At 39.2% G+C, this 20230-nt stretch overlaps 1 protein-coding gene across 2 annotated transcripts in view; it reads right to left on the bottom strand.

Annotated features, from left to right (window-relative positions):
- POLA1 (DNA polymerase alpha 1, catalytic subunit) overlaps positions 1-20230 on the bottom strand; it is a 282474-nt gene that overhangs the window by 89479 nt on the left and 172765 nt on the right. For both annotated transcript variants that reach the window (XM_033117633.1, XM_033117628.1), the window contains exon 35: positions 6816-6932. In XM_033117633.1, coding sequence (XP_032973524.1) covers positions 6816-6932 — 117 coding nt within the window. The remainder of the gene's footprint in view (positions 1-6815; positions 6933-20230) is intronic.

Genomic DNA, 20230 nt, shown 5'->3' on the forward strand with positions numbered 1-20230 from the left:
AGCTGTCATCGTATTACCCTTGATGTCCTGAATGTCATCAACATGTGTTCCTTTCAATATTTCCTTTATCTTCAGGTAAAGAACGAAGTCATTGGGGGCCAGATCAGGTGAGTAGGGAGGGTGTTCCGATACAGTGATTTGTTTACTGGCTAAAAGTCCCTCACAGACAGTGCCGTGTGAGCTGGTGCATTGTCATGATGCAAGAGCTATGAATTGTTGGTGAACATTTCAGGTCGTCTAACTTTTTCATGCAGCCTTTTCAGCACTTTCAAATAGTAAACTTGGTTAACTGTTTGTCCAGTTGGTACAAATTCATAATGAGTAATCCTTCTGATATCAAAAAAGTTTAGCAACGTCCTTGTAACAAGTTCATGAACTTAACTGTCAGACTTCGTGTGATGTTTAGCTGCACCCCTGGCCTCTACCCACTAAACGCCAGTAGTAGTCACCATGACCACCATCAAGTTTTAAGAACCAAAATGTTCCTTCTGGGGGAAAATCGCCCCAGCTGAGAAGCACCGCTCTAGTTTCATGAGGACTCCTCATCGCCCCTGTCCTGTTGCTACCTTACTGATTAGGGAGTGCCACCATCACAAAGCTGTGGGGGCCTCTTTTCCCCTTGTCCACTGGAGTGGGGAGTCTGTATTTCCTTACTTTCTCCATTAGAGTAGAGGCCTATGAAAGGCAGGGCCCGTGTCTTCTGGTTTCTTTGTGATTCCCTGTTTATCCACTGTGGGTGAATAAGAACTCCATATATAATTTTCAATGTCAAGTCACCCGTTGTTTCTTTTAGGCCCATGGTTTAATACTTATTTTTGAAGTTTTAATTAGTTAACACTTCTCAGCAAATCATGTCGCATTCCATGATTTATTACTATAGCCTGTCTTATCACTTAGTTAAGACTCTTCGGCCAGGGTCATTACACAGAGTCTTATATGCTATCTCTTGGCCAACTACCAAACTCATATTTAAGAAATGATATGACCTCACTCCTTAAGCAACTGGCTGGGATAAAATAAGTAGAAGCAAGCACATTCTTAACTATGCTGCTGAAAACAGCAGATCATCAAAGGAGATAGACCTCCTGATTTCTTATTCCAGGAGCCAAAAGAGTTATACAACCATGAGACCATCAGCATCTGATCAGCAATGTTGTGGTTTTCCCCTTGAGAGAAATCCCTTGTGGAGAATGATAAACTAGAAGCAAAGACAATTAGCAAGTGGGAGAACAACCCTATGCAAAGAGTGCTGATTACAATGCAGCTGTGTTCACCTGGAAGAAGGCACCTAGCCACCAGTGTGTGCATAAATGCACTTCAACATTTTAATCAATATTTTGGAAAAGATAAAAGAAGGAAGGCTAATCACAGCATCAGATCTGCAGAAGACAAAAGGCTAGGCACATGGCAGAATCAGGATCCAAAAATCTACAATGGGCCACTGATGGGCTGAGCACAGCAAGGGGAGATTTCACACGGCTCACTGGAAGGTATCTGTCGCAGAGTGCTGGTTGGCCTGCAATACCCAGTCTACTCTTTGTCTTCAGTAACAAAAGAAAACCCTATTCTGCTCACGAGAATAATTTCTGGCCCATGAAATGGAAGCAGAAGTGTTAGGTAGAACTTCTAGGAAGGCTGCTCAAAGAACTGACTTGGCTGGGAGGCATACCCTTTGGACTCTTCAGCTTTTTCTGTCTTGCGGCCTCTGATGGCTTGAAGGAGTCTGTGCAGCCATCTTGGACCACACTGTGACCTTCAGGGTGGAAGTCTGGCACTGCCGATGATGGAGAAAGGCAGGAGCGGCCTATGCCCTCAAGGTCACTGAGGAGCCACTGGACAGCCCACACCTGGATTTGTCACATGATACAAAACTAATGTTTCTTGGATAGTGAATTAAATGTCTATTCTAAGCTACTGTTACTTTTGGCCTCCATTTCTCTCAGCTCAGTACAATTCCTACCTGTTACGGGTTGAATTGTATTCAGGGGCTAGAAGAAGGGAAGGAATGGGGAGTGACACAAATGTTTTGGAAATAGATAGAGGGGGTGCAACACTGTGAGTGTACTACATGTCACTGCATTCCGACGTCTGACAATTAGGTTCGCGAGCTTGCTGTAACAACGTTGCTAACCTTTTTTGATATCAGAGGGATTATTCATTATGAATTTGTACCAACTGGAAAGCAGTCAACCAAGTTTACTATTTGGAAGTGCTAAAAAGGCTGCATGAAAAAGTTAGACGACCTGAACTTTTCACCAACAATTCATGGCTCTTGCATCACAACAATGCACCAGCTCACACGGCACTGTCCGTGAGGGAGTTTTTAGCCAATAAACAAATCACTGTATCGGAACACCCTCTCTACTCACCTGATCTGGCCCCCAATGACTTCTTTCTTTACCTGAAGATAAAGGAAATATTGAAATGAACACATGTTGATGACATTCAGGACATCAAGGGTAATACGACGACAGCTCTGATGGCCATTTCAGAAAAAGAGTTCCAAAATTGCTTTGAAGGGTGGACTAGGCACTGGCATTGGTGCATAGCTTCCCAAGTGGAGTACTTCGAAGGTGACCATAGTGATATTCAGCAATGAGGTACGCAGCACTTTTTCTAGGATGAGTTCGTGAACTTAACTGTCTGACCTTGCATACACTTGAAAATGCTTAATTTTATGTTATGTGAATTTTCATCTCAATAAAAAAAAGATGAAAAAAATTTAAAGGAAGGCTAGCATCTGGTAGGAGAAGCTGTATGTAGAATTTAGCAATGTCTGCATCAAAGAACTAGCACATTGAAATCACGACAGAGAGTAACCAATGACTAGGTACAGACGTTTAAGACTTTCCACCATAGTTCTAAGGTTCTCTTCCTGCACAATTCATGATTACTACCTTAAGAGAACATAATAATTTTCATGTTTTCATCTTATGCAGAAACAAAACTCTCTCCCAGATAGCCTGGCAACATTCTCACTGTCCCTAACCTAGTAATCAAATCAACAATTCATTCAGCCACAGCCATTTGGAATTGTAACAACATAATGATTTTAAGTTCATTACTTAACCTCTCCCTTGAAGGGTAGCGTCCAGTATGGTACACATGTTCCATTATAAAAGATTTCAACAATTTTACAACTATGGATAGTATGAGAAACACTAGAGGTGTCCCAAAGTAGTACTGGAAATCACGTTACTGCTTTCCTCGTAAGTGGTCTTCAAGAAATTTAGTTGAATAAACAACTGAATAAAGGGCTCCACCATGGAGCCCCTGCCCCAGGGGCTGTACAATTTCACAATTCATTTCTAGCACGGCCCTGGGGGTTACACTTAGACGTTTGCTCATCTCTACATCAAGAACGGAAATGTTAGTAAGAAAAAGTTTAACTTAGTTTAAAATCTTAGTTCCAAAATGAAAACGAAACAAAAACACTTTCTTTTTGGTGAATTACATAACACAGAATCCCCTGTGGGTTCAGATCACAGCTATACAGATTTGGCCACCTTAAGAAGTGAAAACCATGTCCTTAAAATAAGGAGATATTAAAGTATTTATTCTCTAACTTGGGTGAGTCCTATCTTTATCACCAGTGTGGAAAAGCGTTCTATTCACTTAGGAACTTACGCATACTTTAAAGTTTTCATTCCTGTATTTATTTGCATTTCCGATCTCAAAGAGAATACCTGAAGAATGTACTATTAATAACCAGCAATTATACCATTAAATTCCCACGAATCAAAAAAAAAACAAAACAAAAACAACTTTACTGATTTTTTAAAAAAAAGATATCTGAGAAGAGAGACACACCTAAAACCCTGGGAACAAAAGTCTCCCAGCTTTCTTCTCATAACTCTGGCCACATGAGCCAGAAGAAGAGCCAGCTTTCATACTCCAAGTCAATTCTGGAAAGTACTCAAGCCAACTGCAAGCCAGGGCTAAATGAGAGCAGATTTATTGTGTGAGGACGAGAGTGGCACAGTAAGAGGCAAGTGCTTTACTATCAAACTTGAACAATGTATTTCAAGTCCCCACTAGTCAAGCATTAGGAAAGTCTGGTGCCTTTGTCCAAAAGATATTTACAAATGCCTATTTTTGCCCAGGTATCAATTTTATATAATCTAAGAAATGTTAAACTAGCTTTATAAATAAGGACATGTCCTGTTCATTGATACGTCCCTAGCACCTAGCAAAGTGCGTAGGATATAGGTGTTCAATAAAGAATTCTTAAATGAAAGTAATACATGATTGAGACACAGCAATCCAGAACAGAAGAACCAGATAAGCATAATCCTGCAAAACTAACACTTTGGAAAAGTCTGTGGTAATTATAACGATCCTGTCCATCACACCACTGATTTTGGAATGTCTCTGGACCTACAGCAAGTCCTCGAATAACGTCATTTTGTTGTAACATTGATGAGCTGCCATAGGAACTTAACTCTTGTTTTTCTTTATTAGCCCATGGCAAACCTGGTTTCATTACACATCATTTTGCCTAAAGTTGCAGAACCTATTGACGATGTTAAGTGAGGACTTCCTGTATCTCTGGAAAGATGCAGCTTTTCCCTCTTACCAGGAAAGCCTAGGAATCTTGTAAATATTAAGAAATTCCCCACTCATCACTAGCGACTAAAAACAGACTGTGGAAGAATGGGCTCAACCCTACTGTGAAGGTGCACATGAGGAAAAGCTAAGGACAGTATCACCAACCAGGATGCTGTGAGCCTCCTGTTAGCTCAGAGGGTCATATTCTGAGCAGCGATATGACCTGAGGAGCTAAGCTATGAATGCTTCTCTCTGGGAACCTTGAGAAATGCCTGCCCAAAATGCCACCGTTTTGAGGGCAACGATATGAAGGAAAAAGTATTATTTCAAAATGCCTGTGTTGGTTCACTCATTTTAAAAAAAGGATAATAAATGTTCAGAATTAACCTGATGTACTAAACTACTACCAGTAACATCACCAATGTTTACTGGAAGGTTCAGATCTACTATACACTTTCCTTTTACTTCCTCTCACCAAGAAAGCAATCATAAAACTGGCTGGCTTTCTAAGAAGTAATTCGATTTTCATTGAACTTCACTTGATTAGCTAGATGTTAAAGGCTCAAAGGCAGCACTGGTGCTTGAAGCAAGGTGATTCCCCTGGAGTCTACAACTGGATTGATGACTCACATTAAATAGACTTTTGTTCTCTTTGTGCACCTGCTGAGGCAAGTCTTGCGATGAGACTGACGTAGAAAGAATTTACTACGACAGCTAATTCTCACTTTGTGTTCCATAGTTTAAAAACATCTATATTCTACTTTGGTAATTATCAAAGAGCTACAAAATTAGATCTAGAAGAAATATTTATACGCATCAAATTAAACATAAATGAATAATAATGCCCAAATGCTGCAAAGGCGGTGGTAAAGCTGGTCCCCTCATCAAGTACTGGTTATAGCATCAGTTGGGATAACCCAGGAAGAAAGCAATTTGGCAATATGAATCATGACCATATTGTATTTATGCACTTTGATATGTATTGTCGATAAGAACTTATTCTAAAGAAATATTTCAAATAACAAAAAAAAAATAAGCAGGAAAATATCCATGACAACTTTCTAGTAAAGAGATAGTGAAAGTAGCCTAAAATGCCCAAGGAGAGGAATGGTTAAATTTGCGTTTAAAAATTTTGGTAATGAAAGTTAAGTAGCAACAAAGATAGATGCTTAACAAAATATAAACATGATACAAAAGCATAGTTTCATTATGACTGAAACCATGTAAAACATATATATGGCTATGCAAAAGAACAAGGGAATACACAACAGTGGTGGTAACTGTAGTTTCTGACTTCTTGCTAAATTTTGTGTGATGATGATATAGTACCTTAAATATTTTCCTGAAACTAGCCTGTGTATCAACCCTTTTCAGTAAAAAGATTTGAAGTCAAAACTTGGTTAAAGAACCCTGCCTCTGCGTTATAAAAATAAGTAAGTAAGTAAGTAACAGGTTTCCTATTCTCTTTTCTCACAAATCCTCGGGCCAGATCAATTTGGAAAGTGAGGCACATTTCAGTCCTGTTTGGCAGGGTAGACTGCACATTATCATTTTACAGGTTCTGAGACAATCTGCATAAGCCTGTTTAACTTTGGCTGGCCCAGGGCTTGCTAGATGGACTTGATCACAAAACCCTCTGCACGGAAGACCTTCAAACATTCCTCTCCCCAGTCTGGGAAACGCTGCTTGGGCTGATGATGCACAAAGGAGGCCATGGAAGGAAGGCATCTAAATTACCAGGAAGATGTTTCCAGACTATGTGCTCCCCAGTCGGGAGTCACTAATGATAGTCCTACCCCTCAGGTGTATGAATTAAGGTCAAGAAAACGCTTCAGAACTACTGATCTACGGCTGCTTCTTAGAAATAATGGAATACCGTGCAAATAAAATAAACCCTTTAGGGTACCGTTTGGGGAGGTTTTCTGGCCCTTACAAAAGGGGTTCTGATCTAGTCCCAAGATAACAGCAATTTTTACAAAGGAATGGTATCTCTTTTCTGTAATTATGAAGTGGCAGCCAAAGAACTCTGAGTAACTGATATGAGAAGTAGTCAGTTTCCTTTTTAGATATAAATATAGTATTGCTCATGATGTGAAAAAAAATAAAGCATACCTTTTTGATGTCTGGATACTTAAAAAAATATGTGTGTGTGGTAGTAGGGTGTTTCTACAGAGCAAATACCAAATATCTACTTCACAGAGCTAAGGAATGCGCAAACACAGCCCCTACCCCTTCTACACAGTTCTGTAGCATTATGTGACCATTACCTCTGGTCGAAGTGTAGCTTTCATGCAGACTTGGCAAAGAGGTCCATTTCGGGAGAACTGAAGGGGAAGGCGCCGAGTTCGATTTCGACATGTTGGCTCCTCACAAATCAACCAGCCCTGGAGATAAATGAAAGAGAGAACACTTCAGACCTCTCACCACCATCAACGATACAAATGAAAACCCCTTTCGTTATCAACATAGACTCATTTCATTCAAACCTTCCTTAGAGATTCTGAAATAGCTCCTTACATTTCTTTCCTGACATGTTCATTTGATGTATGCCCCAAACTTAAAAGTTAGGCAACTCATCGAGTTAAAAAAACAAGTGGAAGATTACATGAGATTCTATTCCCTTTTCTTAAAATACCACCCCCACCTGGCATACAAAAAAACATTCCCCAATAAAAACTTATATGATCACATGCAGAATGTAAACCGAGGGGTTTTAGTTCATTACTACAAATCATTACCAAAGGAAAGAATATACCACGTAGAGAGGAATGACTTTCCCAACAGCTGAGTGATTATTGGTTACTTAACTGCTATGATTAGTTTCCTTCTCTGTGAAATGGGCACAATAGTACTTGCTTTACAGGGTTGTAGTAGTGAGGTAATACGTTTAGAGTGCTTAGAATGATACTTGGCATAAGAGAAACACTAAATGTAAGCAATTATTTCATGTAACATTAAAACATATTCTTTTACAATGTTCTCTGGAGGTGTAAAATTGGTTGCCATGTTTTCAAGGACAACGTCAACTGACCACCCTTATCCAGTGGTTTCAAATAGCAGCTGCTCACTTCTCTGGCCTTTAAAATCCTCTTTGCACTTTGCTCCTTCAGTTACTCTCCCCTGCTGCTCTTGTATGAATTTTCTCATCGAGATATGATAACAATATGCGCGTTATCTTAAATCAGCATTATGTTTGCTATAAAACATACCTGTTAAACAAGGAAAACAAGACTTCACAAACGGGGCTGAGCAAACCTCAGGTGTTCTCATGAAGGTGTCAGGCTCTGGGGGCTTTCGTGCTCCAGGTATTAGACATAATAAGCCTAAGGCACACTAGGGGGAAGCGCTGGGGTACAAAGGTGAACAAGGTATGTTTCCTTGTTTCATAGCATTCCCACTCGGGGAGCCATAGGCAGGGACCGACCGGACTGTCTTTGCATCTTGGAGCGTTTGGAGAGGCGGAACTTTGTGAACTGGACTTGAAAAGTAGAGAAGTGTGGTAGGTGGAGAAGGCAGGAAAGACAACTTAGGCAGAGAGAACAACATGTGCAAAAGAATGAAGGCCAGAGAGAACTGTGTGACATGATTTAGAAAGGGATCAATGACATGTGTAAGCCCATTCTGTTTCTAGGCTACTGGTCTTTTCTCGCTAGCGAAGAGCAGTATATACAGAGGGTGCCAAAAAAATGTATACACATTTTAAGAAAGGAAAAAACTATATTAAAATTGTAATACTCAATATATACCGATAACAAAAGCTGAATACAAGTCACGGTTGACTTCTGCAATTACAAGAGGTGCTCAAAGTGCTTACCGTTAGTATAATTTTAATACAGTTTTTCCCTTTCTTAAAACATGTGTACATTTTTTTGGTTCCCTCTGTATACACAATTGGTGCTTAATTATGTTAAGGACCTTCGTCTGCCACTCAGCGTGGCCACAGGGCGTTAACGGAAAACTACGGGATGTCTCCACTGATAGCTGTGCTGAGTGCCTTCTTTCATCACACAATAGGCTCTTCTAGGAAGTAACTCCAACCAAACTCAAGGGAAAGCACCCAAATCAGTTCTTCCAGATCCATTTATGACTTGCACACCCAGAGAAAGTGCACTGTAGAATTTTTGACGAAAAGAAAATATGCTCCCTTTAAAGAATATAAAATTCATCTAGTCAATACATTCACAGTAAGCTTCAATAGGCGGAACTATATTTTAATAGTTAATTTGAACTTTTCAGGTAGAGGGCCTCAAGGAGTCCTTATGAAATCTTTAATATTTGCCCAGAATTACATTGAATATTGTGGAGAGAATAGGCAAAGAGCTCCCAGATACAGAGTTTCAAGAAATTACAATCTAAACAGAAAAACAAGGTCCACACACTCAAAGACTAAAAGCAATTCGGTATGGTTTGGCTTTAAGAACCAAGTTGTATGGTACCAAGCCTAAATGCTCAACAACACAGAGAACGGATGGAGTCACGTGGATCCCACCTATCTTAGACAAAGAACTACTACCACAGCAAAAGACCATGAACTAGAATAAAGAGACCAGAGGTTCTGAGTCACAGGCAACTGTTTGTTCCAATTCCTAGAGCCTATTACACATCTTCTTGATTTAAGGACACATTTTGATTCACATTTTAATATTTCTGAAACTTAGATGCATTTACAATTGACATGCACAGTTAAGGACGGATTTATTTATGTTTCCCTCAAGAAAGCTGTTAAGTCAAGAAAGCAGTTCACAAACGATGGCCCCTCAGAATGAAAGAAACAAGATCCTCTGGTTTAGCCTATTCTAGGCATGGGGACTACTGAGGGGGACAGTGGAACAGACAGCAGCAGCAGGTATTACATTTTAAATGCAGCCTATAAACACTAAAGGTGAGGCTAGTTGCTTCTGGAAGTAACCACGTAGGCATATTAATAAAGGAAACAGGAGAATTCAAACAAACCATGTATGAAAAATGCAGGACTGGACGACTCCTTTATCATTCATTTGGGCTTGTTACATTTTATCTGCTATCTGAGGCTTTATACACTTTGGAATATGTATCAGTTAACACTGTCAACCACAGTTATAATTCATTCAATTCTAAACATAATTTTTAAAAAAGTAAGCAGATAGGTAACAACCATCATGTAGAGACAATAATCAAGTACCAGAATACAACCTGGAAGTTAAAACTATTTCCTAATTTTAAAAATATAATGCTCAATAAGCTTCAAGTTCTTTTCAGATGTTTTTGAAACTTGATTCCATCAATTTACTACAACTTCATGATTCACTAGGTGCGCTGCCAACCAGAGAGATGCTCAATTGTCACCTCACCTGTTTCTAAAGCAAACACCTAACTCTATCTCTGACAGAGTTACTAACTAAATGTCCTTTCAAATCATATAGAAAACAGATAATATAATTTGTCTAGACTTCCTACCAGTTATAATTAACATGAAAGAGGTCTTTTCTTTTTTGTCACCTTTCTATTCAGTACTTATTTGGGTTTGTTTGTACTTACTATCTGTTAATCTCCCTTTACAAATGACAACAATAACTAGTGCTATTATGCATGGAAATTAAACACGCTGATAACTGTGTGAAGGGAACTGGGGCTGAAAAAGATATTAGAAGCCTGTAACTCTTTATGTCTCTTGTTTTATTTTGATAATTAAGCTTTTGGTCATGGTGTATTTTAAACAAAACTCTTCTATGGGGTAAAGAGGCCCTGATCATATTCAATATACGCTTTGCTTCCATTCAATTTGGTCAAGTACATTTTGGTTAACCCTTTGTTCCCCCCAACAAATAATAACTGGCTGTGCAAAATCTACCTTTCAAAGAACATTTATGTTGTTAAAAATAAGTATGCTAGGTCTTTGAAAATATTCCATGATGGGGCAAATCTTACATTGCTGATAAAAACAAAGCAAGTGAAAATACTAACAGTGTATAAATTCACTTTGATTTATCACTCACAAGGACAAAACTAAACTTATTTTCATTTCCCATGTTGGGAAGTACCGTGTTTCCCCGAAAATAAGACCTAACCAGAAAAATCAAGCCCTAGCGTGATTTTTCAGGATGACATCCCCTGAACATAAGCCCCAATGCATCTTTTGGAGCAAAAATTAATATAAGACCCGGTCTTATTTTTGGAGAAACACGGTAATGTACAGCCCAAAGCTATGTTACCAAGTCAATAGGAAAAAAAAAATAATAAAGTGTAGTCCAACCTACAGAAAGGTTTGGGTTTTAATAAAAACCTCCAGAAGCACTCTAAGGATGCCTACCATCCAAATATGTCATTTTATTATGCAATGTCACACCTAAATGCCAAATTGTCATAACCAACAGATGTAAGGTCATTAAATTTTCAGATGGCTACCAAAATCATGTTTATAAGTAGAGGGTTCAAAAGAGGTGAAGCCAGCCTGTCCAATAGCAAAACAAACCTTTTCAAAAACACGGAAAGCTCTATCACCTGTTGTTTTCGTCTCAGCATCACTAATTCCTTGAAATCATTGTGTACGAAATTGTGTCAAAGGCTGACTGGTTCTGATTGCTAAATTATCTTTCTGAGACCTCAACTAAAATGGTTTCTGTTTGCACATGCTAAAAAGGGATCGATTTCCACATGTAACTGAGGCATTCCTGGTAGTTGCCCCTTAAACACAAACTTTTTAAATTTGTGTACATTTGTAGTTTTAGAAGGATACACGCACAGAAATCATCCAGACCTAGAAATCTGGTGCACAGGAGGCACTCAAAAATATCTTTGGAATATAGTAGTCCCCCCTAATCCGCGGTTTTGTTTTGCGTGGTTTCCGTTACCCACGGTCAACCATTCTGAAAATATTAAATGGAAAATTCCAGAAATAAACAATGGATATGTTTTAAATTACACGCCGTTCTGAGTGGCAAGATAAAATCTTACACAGTCCCGCTCCATCTCACCAGGTCGTGAATCGTCCCTTTGTCTAGCATCTCTGGTGCAGAAGCTCTCTGCCCATTAGTCACTTAGCAGCCATCTTCGTTATCAGATGACTGTCAATGAACGTACCACAGTGTGTGTTTAAGTCACCCTTATTTTACTTAATAATGCCACATTCACATAACTTTTACTACTCTGTACTGCTATCATTGTTCTATTTTAAGCTTTGTTGTTAATCTCTTACTGTACTTAATTTATAAATTAAACTTTATCACAGGTATGCACATGCAAGAAAAAACAGAGTATATATAAGGTTCGGTACTATCTGCAGTTTCAGGTAGCACTTGGGGTCTTGGTATGTATCCCTCATGGACAAGGGGGGACTTCTGTAAATGAATGAATACATGCAATAAAATAAAAAAAACACACAGGGAAGTTTATGGAAAATAATAGGGAAAGAGTCTAAATCTCACAGGAAAAAAAAATTCACAGTAGTTCTCATACTTTTGAATCAAATATGTGGTGGCTCCTTCTCCCATTTCCAATCAGTCACCAAGTCTGTCCACTGGTGACTTATCATCAACCTCACCCAGGCCCAGACTTCAGAGTCCATCTGCCGCAGTCGCCCCTACTTGGTTTCCTGGACCCCATTCTTCCCCACATTCAATGCAAAAGACTGGCCAAGTGTGGCTTCCCAGGGCCTCTCCGCTCTCATCTCCGAAGTGGGTACCTTCCATAGAGGACTAAGAACGCTTGCTTCGGTCTGGCTTTCCAATCTTTTCAGGCTCATTCCATTCCTCCTGTCTCATCATTCTCTTACACAAACTCTTTGCCCCATCAGATTGGTTTTCTCACTGTCCTCACCACATTTTGCCTATTGCCACTTCGTCTTTGCTCATGCTGTAGAATCTCTGTCTAAAATGCCTACTTCTCCAGCATTGTCACTCCTATTCCTCTCCTGTGAAATTTTCTCACCCCCCCCAGGGACTTCTCCCTGTATCCCAGCGGCCACTGAGCACACACTGCTTTGCACTGTCCCTGAATCATCTTACTGTGCCCCCCTAACTGGATGGTCCTGGCCCTAGGGAATGAGCGGCTTTGGAATTGGCAGCATCCTCCCCAGTCTCCAGCACAAAGGTTCACACTCGAAGAATACAGTGTGGTTTCTCCTCTCCCATTTATTAAGGGGTAATTTTGTATAAGTCACTGGACCTCTGTCCGAGCCTCAATCTCTCGCAGCATTTCTCCAACTAAGAGGATCAAATAAGGAAGTTGTTAAGAGGATCAAATAAGAAAGCCCACACAAAGTTCCCTAAATGTAAACTATCATTATTATCCTACTCTTACCTCCAGTACTGGGGAACACCAGTGCTGGCTACAGCTGACAATGTACTATTAAAGATGTATTACCAGGAAAGAGCCTGGTCAGTTTCCACCTGGTGTTACCCCAAAATGGAGACTCACAATGATGGATAACAGGTAAGATTAGGCAGGGCTGTATCTCAAGTTGATTGCAAAATAATACAGCTATGTAGTCAAGTTAAGCGAAACATTCACGTTCAGATGGCGGAATAAACAGTGAGGGAAGAGGAGGTGGTCTTTGCTTTATTTTGGGATTCACAAAGATTTTCCAGAGACAACACAGCACAGTAATGTATGATGTAGTTTAAATTGCAATGGCTCTCCAGGAGAGCGGTGACAGGGTCACATGGCCAGGCCTACCAGCATGTGTGCTCCCACAGAGTTCATCATATCATTACTGTTTTTCTATAATGGCCTTAACCGATCCTCTCCCCAAATTACATGCACTTTGAGGACACCAGACCCTCTTTTCACCCCAAACCATTTATAAATGTTCTGGGGTTCCCTTGCAGTCCCATTTTTATGCCATACAATTATCCCCAGCATAAAATGGGTCTTCTTATAGATAGTGCACAGTGCACAGTATGGGCCCACAGCTGCCTTTGAAGAATGACATGTTGTGATTTGGGAATTCCAGAAATATCAAAAAACAAATTGCTTTTTGACCCACATTTGCACCCAAAACTGTGAGAAATTTTTCTTAAGATCTCCAGGGGAAGTTTTAACAAGAACATAATTTTGCTTTTAAAGTTAAATCTTCCACACTGCAGCATGCTGGCATGTCAAAGAGTGATTATTAATTCTCAGAGAGGTGACAGGGTAGGAGATGAAAGTGCAAATCAGGAAAAATACATATATAAACTAGTCACCAAAGTTAAGACAAAAATATTTTTAACAAAATTATCAAATAAAACAGATGTGGAAAGTGCCTCGTTGGTCAAGGTAGGAATTTTGAATATTATTAAAATTGATTTTTAAAGTAAGAAATCTCTTTAAATGAACAGTCACATGTCATTTCATCCAAGTTATTTGAAACTTATTGATCTTATCATTTGTGCAAGGACCAGACTCTGCCATCACTTTGCTGAAAGGATAATGGCGCACTCCCAAACTGTTATGATAGGTTAGATACAAACAGTGGTCCTCATTTAGACACATAGAATAGCACTACAAGTGGACAAATTCCAACCTCAGCAATTGTATATTACGTGATAAATTAGCAAGTTGGTCTGCTTTGCTTCACATCCAATCCAATACCAGAGGCTTGTTATTTTAATTTGCAATCAGAGGTTAAGCATCCGAAGATGTACGCGAGCGACATTAAAGGGCCCTATGCAAGCCATCTTCTCCTGCTATACTGTGAGAAGAAAAAGCCAACAATTACCAGCAATTTTATTTTACCACTGTAGGACAATACTAGAACAGTTAAAATTGTCTCCATGCAAGCAATCGGGGAAAATATACTTAAAATGACTTTATATGGAAAATTACATTTTGGGGGGGAAAAAGTTCAATGGCGAACATGTATCCTTCTGTATGGGCAGCTACAAATCTCTCTTAGTATATTCAAGCCTATTCTGTAAAATAGTCTCCCTATTCATCCAACTCAAAAGCAAGCTACATTCTTAGGCTATAATAGGTCACAACTAAGTACATAGCACCTTGCTTCAAGAATAATTTTGCTTTGTCTGTCAACTGTCAACAAAGCACAAAGAGCTCATGCAACTCAGCCATGTACTGTGGACGTTAGAGATCTAACAAAATACAAATAATAAGAATACAAGATTTGTGAGCCACCCTGCTTTCACTTTATAGGAGAAACTGAAAGCATTTTCCTCTCCACATTCCATTAATCTCTATTGAATTACAAATCTTTTCATAAAAGACTTTTTTTTCCCTATGTGAAGCTACAAGTGACTTGGGGATGTAATATTCCAAATGCAATGAATGTCCGACTTTCCTAACATGAATGGTTATAAATGGATGTACCAGTTAAGGCATATAGTCATTTCAACAAGGAAAAAGAATCAAATGGAATGAGATGGTAAAATGGCTACTCTGGTGCTTTTAATATTTTAGTGACGAAGCCTCTAAGAAAAATTGTCCATTACTTCCACTACCGTTCCTGCCTCTCACCTTCACCATGCAGACACTAACAAATAAACTTCAAAAGTAAACTCAACGTTTAGTTTCATCAATACATACTCAGAAAAAAAAGACTGGAAGGAAATACTTTAAAATACCATCACTGGTTACCTCTGGATGGTTTATTCTGTTTTTGAATTTTCTAAAATTTTTATAACAAGTGTACATTGTTTTATCATCAGAAAATTATTAATGAGGGAAGAGACAGTTTTGACAAGCGCTTTCAATATAATCGAATCACTGGTACATCTGAAAAATATCTGGAGCTGTATCACGTGTTTGGTTGTGCCAAGATAAATTTTCAGGGAACATGCTTATGAAAAAAAAGGCACATAAAAATTGTTTTCTCTTTAAAACATTTCATACTAGGTCAGAAACCTCAAAAACAGGTCAATTTAAGCATACAAGCGGTTCTCAAGTGGAAAGTGGCATGTATTAGTGGTATTAGAGTAATTTATTAAATTAAGCCACTCACTGAAATCCACATAGCCTTCTATGGAATGATTTGAACACTTTTCCTTATGACGCTGGATCTCTGAAGGTAGGTAATAAATTGGTTTTAAAGAGAAGCACTTTGTTCCCCATGTCTCCTTCCCTGCTTTTATTCAGTGTGCTCGTGGAGCAGCTCACGTCCAGGGTAGGAATCAAATTCTTAAAAAATTAAATCAGGAAGACATGCTAGAACCTCACTATAAGCAGAGTTTCTTTTCTTTGCTCAAGTTCAGCTAAAAGTAATTTTTACTGTTTGTTTGTTTGCAGGCTAGAATTTAATGGTATAGTTTAATGGGATATGCCGTTGGGTACCAAACAACAAATGTTAAAACTGAACTATAGAAGCAATTGCCTCAAAGGGCATCTTAAAATCAGAATGGAGTTCAAACCATCACCAGGCAATGTTTGTTCATTTAACTTTAATTATTTTCTCCTTGAGAATGGTACTAATGAAACTGAATATCTTTCATGGTTTCGAAGGGCTGTTTGAATAGTCTGTAAACAGAACTAAGGGTAGACAAGAGATCTGGCCAAGCCAGGGGGTTGCTAGGTGATGTAGAATGTAAACTCACAAACTTGTTAAGGTTTGCTTTGCTTTCATGCCACTTTCACACACTCTCAAAAGTTTTGAGAATTGATTTTTCAGGTGGCCATTAAAAAAAGAGACCTCCCTTCCCTCTGAAATTCACTCCCCCCTCTGCCAGATTCAGAAGCAAAGAAATCCATCTGACCTTTGCCTGTAACCTGGGAAACTTTGGTTTTACATAAACATAGGATCATGTAGTTTATGAATGCCTGTCATTTAAGAGGTGCATTTTTGAATTTCAAAAAGACATTTCTAATTTTTTCTTATTCAACTTGGAATAAAATTAAGATTTCCTTCCAGAGAAAAAGATGTGATCACAGCTTAGAGGACGTGGGGCACAAAAACCAAAAGCCCATGGCAAATACCTTAGCACCGATTCTGTGAGTGACAAGCCTTTCACAGTTTAGCCACTAGCGCCTCTCTCCTGGCCTACACCAAGTCTGACTGCCTGTGAGGCTTCTCCCTCTCGCCTCCTCCCCCAAGCCCCTTTTTAAGTAGCTGATCAGAGATTGTCCAGTAAGAGCACTTTATTAGATCATCAACCAGAGGGGTTCACAAGTACTGAGAGCAATGGGCTCAAATGCGGCACATCAGTTTAATAGACCAGGGGCTACTAGTAAACTGCACATACTGCTGAGAACTTTCCATGCACTGAACTCTTGAAAAAGCACCGTCTCTCCAGCTTAAATGCAGCTGCCTCTTTCAATGCCGCAAATGGGTAAATTTGACAAAAAAGCCACCATTAAGACTACATGAAAGGCTCAAGACAACATCCTTTCAATGCTTTGTACTTCAGTAATCAGATGTACTTACTCACCCCCTCCCCCAAACCCGATCAAGAACTATTTCTGAATGGTAGGAAATAATTCCACTTTGTACATCTTTTAGTTAATCAAGACTTTCTATTCAGCAATTTGACCTTTTGTTCAAAACAGGATTATCAGTTTTTTCGCCAGTTACCAAGGGCGACTCGCATGGTGAACATAATTGCAATAATTTGCAAAACACCATGGCAACCCACATTACAACTAGGTAAATACTGGGCTTTTGTGCTACATTGTTATTTTCAGAGATGCTGAAGTCAAAGAACGAATGACAAATGAACACAAAATTTATATTTGCTTTGTCTCAAAAGAGAAGAAAATTGATAACAAGAATTGGGGGGAAACCGACTACAGCTGTAATTTCTAACTTGATTAATTAGGATGGTAACAGTCCTTAACAGTATATTCAACAAACAGCCCTGACTTGTCTCTCCACCCACCTCTCTCTATACCAACCACTACCACTGTCTCCCCCGACCCCAGACAAATTTTTTCAGCTTGGAGAACAAACATCCCTCATTTGCTCTTTTCTTCAACTTAATGGAATCCTTAATTGCAGAATATTGTTCTCCTGCTCTTCACCACAGTGAAAACGGAGAGAAAGGAGACTGCCAGGGCAGACAGGGAGCTACAGTCATTTTTTCCCCTGGCTCTTCTGGACACCCCAGGCCCAGTGATGAGACGGCATTTTTCTGGTCTCAGCGGCTGTGCCGCAGCAGACAATAAAGTAAAAACTATTTAGCTTTGCAGAAAAGCCACTTCTTTCCTCTTGGCAATACAAGGTAAGTCTACACGCCGAGATGAAGTTTCGTAATTCGAATGTCAGAACATAAGATGAGAAAAATAATGCTATAAAAAACCCATACATGTCTAACCACTATGCTGAACACCTGAAACTAATGCAATATTGAACGTCAACTGTAACTGAAAAATAAAAATAAAGCAGAAAACAACATATTTTTCCTGTAAAAAATTATTAACTGTGGTTCTGTCCAAAAAGCTGTTTGAAGTGCATGTGTTTGCTATTTGAGGAAGATGTTCAACAATATCACTAATGTACTGAAATTAATACAAAAATCAAAATCATATTTTTAGCAAACAGTCTCAAAAATAGTATTATAACCTTTCCTATAATAAACGTGATGATTAGAAAAGTTGTATCACAATTGTTTTACTCAGTATGAAAGGCAGGTTCTATTTTATAGTAAAGGAGCAGTTTTTTCTAAGAGGTACTAATTCTGTTATACTGCCTCGCATTGGGGAAATTACCAAAACTGACTTGCCCGTGTAAGATGTGATGTTTCAGGATGAGAAAGGAAAAACACACACAGAAAGGGCTTGCAGAAGTTATGCTGCTGAGATCTGGAAGAAGCAGCAGCTCCAGAAACGCAGCCTGCTTTCCTCCGTCTGCCTTATAACAGGCAGAGCAAAAAGAGTTTCTCTAATGATCTGCGTTATTTCCGCTAACTTTTGAAAAATCAAATGAACCTGATATCATAATGGGTCCATTCTTATTTTGTCAGGGCTGAAAACTCCCAGAAATATCTGGAAGATTCAGCTTAGAGAAATCACAATATAACATTCTTCAGAATATGCGTCTGAAATTACAGATACTGTGATTTCTCCGGAGGAGTAGAAATCAAAAGAATGTGACACATTAACTCCTTCTCAGTCAGCGCCAACCTCTTCACATTTGGAAAACGTATTTTATTTTCTGGCTTAATTCATTCCGAATTTACTATACCTGTATTAAGTACATTCTTTTCAGAAGTCCACATGTTAAGAGGAAATGTATCTTTTGATGACAAATGATAAAGGGTTGAACAAGCCTTCAGGACTTTTCAATCAAATAGACTTGACAACAGATCATAAAGTGGGCATAAAATCCTCACGACACTTGAACTTCTTTAAGAAACCCTTATATGTAAATGAAATATTTTATAATCTATCTGGAATGTCTTCACTTAGAACATTTTACCTAGTCTACTCGATCCTTCCTGCCCCAACCTTTTGTGGCTTCTGTTTGTCTCTTTTTCCCCCTTTTCTCCTGCCCCCCGCCCCCTGCTTTGGCCAACTGGATAGGATCCTTCTTGACTTCTATTTGTGAACTGCAACATCCAACCCTTTATAATGTCAATAAATTTTCCAAATCCCAAAATCAGAAATGGCAAATACCTAGCAGGCGGATTGTAATCCGTGTCCAACTCTATCCCCATGGCCCATAAAGGATGAGGGCTGGCACTGGGTGTGAAACCCACTTGCTATTCCTGCCCCAATCCTTGCTCTAGAATTCTCAACTCTGGCTGCATGTTGGAATCACCAGGGGAGTGTTACAACGCAGACTGCAGGGCACCACTCCAGAGTTTCTGATTGAATAGGTCTCCAGGGAGGGCCTGAGAATTTGCATCTCTAACAAGTTCTCAGGTGACCCTGCTGCTACTGGTCTGGAGACCACGCTTTGACAACCACCGGTCTGGGGGACAGAATGGGCACTAGGATTTTAAAAAGCAACTCAAGTGATTCCAATGTGCGGCCACGGTTGAGATCCACTGTCCCTATTATTCTCATTCTCTCTTGTTCAAAGAAAACTACTGGTTACTATCTTCTGAACAATGAGCTTTATCAACAGAATTGTACTAAAAATAAAAACCTCTCTCAACTCTTTCACACTATTTACTCTTTCTTTAGATATTGTTGATGGGGTTCTCTCTTTTCCTCTTTCCAAGTTCTCCATGCAGCATTACGATCAGCAAACCCTCAAACCTGACTTAATTCTATTAAAAGAACTGACCAATTTCTACATGGTTTACATCATGCATGCAGCTTCGGAACATTCTTCCTTTAAACAAACCAGTAAACAAAGAACCTTACTCTAACCACAACAATACAGTCCCTACAATATAAAGTGTGCTTCGCATAGGAACACAGAATTGTAGGAGTGCTCATGGGAACCGTGTCTGTGAAAGCAAGCACAATTACATTTTTTGACTTTCACGAGTAATGTGAAATAATATATTTGAACCCTACATTTTAAAGTTTGAAGGGACGTTAGTGCTCTAGTCTAAACCGTCATATTCTGAGAAAAATGAAGCCCACGAAAAGGTACTTTCCTGCTACACTGTCACAGCGATGAGCTGCAGGGCCACCCGGGGTCTCTGAACTTCTAGGCCAGCACCCTTTCCACTCTACACGACTCTGCTGAATGCATGAGCCAGGAGCCATAAGTGGTTCTTGAACACTTGCAATGTGGCTAGTCCAAACTGAGATGTGTTGCAAGTGTAAAATACACAGCAATTTCAAAGACTTAGTCCAAAAAAGAAAATATAAAATATTTTATTGATAT

This window comes from Rhinolophus ferrumequinum, chromosome X (genome assembly GCF_004115265.2).
Source record: "Rhinolophus ferrumequinum isolate MPI-CBG mRhiFer1 chromosome X, mRhiFer1_v1.p, whole genome shotgun sequence".
In the NCBI taxonomy this organism is placed as follows: Eukaryota; Metazoa; Chordata; class Mammalia; order Chiroptera; family Rhinolophidae; genus Rhinolophus; species Rhinolophus ferrumequinum.